The sequence below is a fragment of the Penaeus vannamei genome, chromosome 14 (assembly GCF_042767895.1).
Source record: "Penaeus vannamei isolate JL-2024 chromosome 14, ASM4276789v1, whole genome shotgun sequence".
NCBI classification, from domain to species: domain Eukaryota; kingdom Metazoa; phylum Arthropoda; class Malacostraca; order Decapoda; family Penaeidae; genus Penaeus; species Penaeus vannamei.
In genome coordinates, this window is record NC_091562.1 from 11,206,720 (window position 1) to 11,211,719 (window position 5,000).

The 5,000-nt window shown below is 42.6% G+C and overlaps 2 protein-coding genes across 4 annotated transcripts in view; both read right to left on the minus strand.

Moving 5' to 3' along the window:
* LOC138864044 (uro-adherence factor A-like) overlaps positions 1-4,575 on the minus strand; it is a 24,865-nt gene extending 20,290 nt beyond the window's left edge. Inside the window, exons 1-2 of the mRNA XM_070130039.1 lie at positions 4,536-4,575; positions 188-274 (exon numbers count right to left, since the gene is read on the minus strand). Coding sequence (XP_069986140.1) covers positions 188-274; positions 4,536-4,575 — 127 coding nt within the window. The remainder of the gene's footprint in view (positions 1-187; positions 275-4,535) is intronic.
* LOC113806005 (protein Wnt-5b) overlaps positions 1-5,000 on the minus strand; it is a 677,940-nt gene that overhangs the window by 153,349 nt on the left and 519,591 nt on the right. The window lies entirely within an intron of this gene.

Consider the following 5,000-nt stretch of genomic DNA (forward strand, 5'->3'; position numbering starts at 1 on the left):
GGAGGAAGGGAAGGAGGAGAAGGAGGGAGGGAGGAAGGGAGAAAGGGAAGGAGGAAAGTGAGGAGAAAGGAAAGAAGAAACAGGAAGGGAAGGAGAAAGGGAGATAGAGAGATAGGGAGAGGGAGAGGGAGAGGGAGAGGGAGAGGGAGAGGGAGAGGGAGAGAGACAGACAGACAGAGACAGACAGACAGAGAGAGACAGACAGACAGAGAGAGAGAGAGAGAGAGAGAGAGAGAGAGAGAGAGAGAGAGAATTTTTTCCCCTACACGTATGTCTGTGAGTGTACTTGTAGGGCTGTGCAGTAATTATTAATGTTATTATGGCAAAATCAATATCATCAACGGTAATAATGCCACCAAGCTTTTTGCTGGCAGCAAAAGTCAGAAGGAAACAGTATATGTAAACACCGCCTACACATATACCTATTTGTTAATTCTCATCCAAATATACACCCATCTATCTATCTAATAATAGCTACCGTGATATCAAGAAAGCTGATAGTAAAATCTAGCAAAGCCATTTAAGTTAATGAAGGAGACACACTGTAGGTGGCAAATTATGATAAAATGCGATAACAGTATCTGGAACAATGTTAGACAATTATAAACAGCGAAAAATCATCAAAGTGATATAGATAATGACAATGAAAACAAGTTGTGATAACGACATCCATTAAAATGATAATGATATTAATGATTGATGATGATGATGATGATGATGATGATGATGATGATGATGTGATGATGATGATGATGACGATAATAATGATAATAATAATGGTACCAATCATCACTGTCACTATTATTATTATTATTAATATAATTATTATTATCATTATTACTACTACTATCATCTTCATCATTCTTATCATCATTATTATTATCATTATTATCATTACTATTACTATTACACCTATTATTATCATTATTACTATCATGATCATAATAAACACTATTACTATCAGTATAATCATCATTATCACTACTACTACTACTATCATCAATATCATGGCTGTTGTGTTTACTATCATCATCATCATCATTAGTAATTATCAAAATACGTCAAGTTCATAATTCTGACAACATCCATTCAGAAGAATAACCATAAAAAGCCCGTGATGGTCAAACCTGCCATAAATATCATCTCCCTGATACAGCTAACAATTAGCGAAAGTGAGTGTTAATCTCTCTCTCTCTCTCTCTCTCTCTCTCTCTCTCTCTCTCTACATTCTCTCTCTCTCTCTATATATATATATATATATATATATATATATATATATATATATAGATATAGATATATATATATGTATTTTTTTTTATTTTTTTTTTCTTTCTTTCTTTCTTTTTTTCTTTTTCTTTTTTTCCCCTACGCATTTAAACTCCTCGCCAACGGAGATCGGATGCGCTGACGCTTTTCATCCCGAGGACTGCACGCAAAGCATTTCCTTTACACCCCCCTCCCCTCCCTCCAGCCCTACCCCTCTCCTCTCTCCCCCTCATCCCTACATCCTACATGCATTAATGGCAAATCCTACAAACCTAGCCCCTGCCCACCATCGCCACCCATCCTGTTTGACTCCCTTTTCCTTCCTCCCTCCCTACCTCTTCACTCTCTCCCCCTTTATCCCTCCTACCCCCTTCCCCTTCGTCGTCCTTCTTCCTCCTCACTCCCTCTTTATACTGTTCGTAGCCCACCCCCACTCCCTCTCCCGCCCTCACCACCCTCACTGCCTCCCCACTTTCTCCATCACCCCCCTCTCATCACCCTCCCTGCCTCCTTACTCTCCCCTCCTTCAACGCTTCCACCTCCCCTTCATCACACACTTCCTCCTCCTCATCCCCCCTCTCTCTCTGTCCTTATATTTTTCCTGCCTCCTCATTCTCCACTCCCTTCCCTCCCTCTCTCCGTTCTTATACTCTATTTTTCCTCCTCGCTCTTTCTCTCTCCCTCATCATCCTCCCTCCTCCCTCCCCTGCTCCCCTTCAAAACCCTCCCTGCCTCCCCTGCTCCCCTTCACCACCCTCCCTGCCTCATCAGCCCCTCTCCCTCTCTCCCTCCCTCCCTCATCACTCCCTCTACCTCCCACCCACCCTCCTTCGCCTAAGCCGGAGATACATAAAACGTTAATCCTGCGCCGCACGCTGCAAGATATCCGAACCAGAATGACTTAATCCGGAACACAACACAGGGAGCGTGCCCGGTCTTTTTTGTTTTCTTCTTTTGATTTTTATCTAAAAGCGACTGTATTTTAAGCACGTATACATAAAGGCATAAAATACCAATATCAAAAAGCAAAGGAATTCCCCCCACCCCCTAAAAAAAGAAGAAACAATATATACACTACTCACATTTTACCAAGAATCTATAAAATTCTTCTTTTTCTTACATCAAACACTGTATACCTCAATATAGACAGACGGGCACACACAAGACCATCATTTGTAAATATGTGAAATATTTACGAAAATGACTTAAACCGGAAGTTCAGCACAGAAAAAGAAAAAAAATGGTCTGTGATTCCCAAGGTTATACTGTGAAATGTAAGGCTGCGGTGTAAACAATCTAGGGATGGGGGTAAACATCCCACAAGGCATCACATCTGTTGACATGCAGTAGGGGGATAGAGGGAAAGGCAGCTACAGTATAATCACATGCAAACATACCGTGTTCTGAGGACTGACCCTTCTTAGGGGGGGGGGGGAGCTGGGATCACAAATACATGCAGGATAGAGGAAAGGGATTCTACAGGGACATTTTAATACATAATGTAGAAAATACACTCCGGCGTGTACACATTCCGGCGTGTACATAAGGAGGTTCGTTGACTGAGTCTACCAAGCTCTGATTCACTAATATATACAAGACGGAGGAAGGAATTCCACGGCGACATTTTAATATCTAATGTTAAACAATACAATGATGAATATGCGTAAGGAAGTTCATCGACTGAACAATAAGGACTGAGATCTCGTATATATACAAATTAGAAAAGAGGCAATATAATTAAATCGAATCTAATTTAATGTTCATTGTAAAACAATTACAAAATTGGGTATTTACATAAAGTCACAAATGTATGCAAGACAAAGGCAGGCATGAAATCAGCAGATGTTTTCATACGAGAATAAAGTTAGGAATATATCTGGAATTTCAGCATAGATATACAAAAATGAGAAGAGGTTCTACGGGGAATTTCAGCGGTAACAGTGTGATATATATATGCATGCGAATGATACTTTGCTTCTAGAAGAAATTGGATAAATGCCCGTATAATCACTGCAAACGAACTCCGAATGAACAAATAAAATCTGACACCAGATATAATACAAGGAGATAAAACATACGTATAATAATAACATAAATTCTTACTTTACAAATAAAACTATACCCTCCCAAACACACAGCCACACACACACACACACATGTGCGTGTGTATGTGTACGTGTGTGTGCGTATGAGTGCGTGTGTGCGTGCGTGTGTGTGAACGTGCGTGCGTCCATTCGTGTATCGGAAAACATTCTGAAATATATACGTTTCTTATCGAATGATACGGAAAAAATCTATTTCGATCTGGCCTTAGCGCACCTCACTCATGTTTGCCAGCGAACCAGCGGTATTATGCTCCCGCGCTTCTAAGGTTTATGGGGAGGGGCCAGGGAGGAGGGGGGCTGGTGAGGGATAGGGTAGTGGGGGAGGAAGGGAAAGAGCGGGAGAGAAATAGAGGGAAGGGAGGGGAGGAGGGTGGTAGGGAGGCAGAGGGGGAGATAGGCAGGGAGGGAGAGAGGGAAGGGAGGGGAGAAGACAGGCAAAGAGGGAAGGGAGGGAGGGAGGAGGGTAGGGATGTAGAGAGGGAGGGTAGGGGGGAGAGAGGCAGGGAGAGAGACAGGGGGGTAGGTACAGAGGGGGAGAGGTAACGAGAGAGGGAGGTGGGGGAGAGGGCAGGCGGAGGTGAGGGGGAGTAGGGTAAGGTAGGTGGGTCATCTTAGGCCTACCAACGCACCTTCTCTTTCCCCCCCTCACCCCCCACCCCACTTTTCTCTTTCTCTCTCTCTCTACCTTCCTTTCTCTCGCTCACACGCGGCTTATAGGCTTATATTTCTGTGTGCTGGTTGTATTCGCATGCTTCGGTCAGCAAATCCAAAAATCGATTTATGTTATTCGTTCTTTCGTTTCCTCTGCCTCACTCCCCTTCGCTATGCCTCTGCTTGCCTGTCTGTTTCACTGCTGTCTGTCTGTCTCCTCTCCCTCCCCCGTTCTCGCTCTTTCTTTCTACCTCAGTTCGCCTCTTTTTCTATCTCATTCCAACCACCCCATTCGACTTTTTCCTCCCTCTCAATCTTTCTTTCATCATCTCTCTCTCTCTCTCTTCTCTACACAAGAAGACAGTATCACTATATATCATAGTCAGGAGGTTTTAGTACCCCTTCGCTATCCTGTGGATTATATACATTAATGATGACGATAAATTTACCATCAAGAAATATTTTAATTCTAAGATTTTAAACACATGTGTTGTCATGATTGTCATCAATCACTTTCGATGGAACTGAGTCCTCTTGCTGGGGTATTAGCCATATTCGGTCTTTCGTAATATGTTTCCCTCAATTTTTGCACAGCAAGCACTAGTTCTGACTTCCTGAAGGCAACACACATCAACACCTTAAGAGTAAAGGTACTGGGAGAGAGCTGTCTTGCGTTTTGCAAACTTATTATGTTCCAGCTGATAAATTTCAAGATTATTTGGAAACATTGATAACTTAAAGATTTCAGTCTACCTCCCTCCCTCCCTCCCTCCCTCCCTTCCTTCCTCTCTCTCTCTCTCTCTCTCTCTCTCTCTCTCTCTCTCTCTCTCTCTCTCTCTCTCTCTCTCTCTCTCTCTCTCTCTCTCTCTCTCCATATATATACATATAGACACACGTGTATGTGTGTGCACATATATCCCATATTATTTCACTTTCTTGAATTGTCTCGCCTGCTGTTATCCATACTTCATCGTTTCC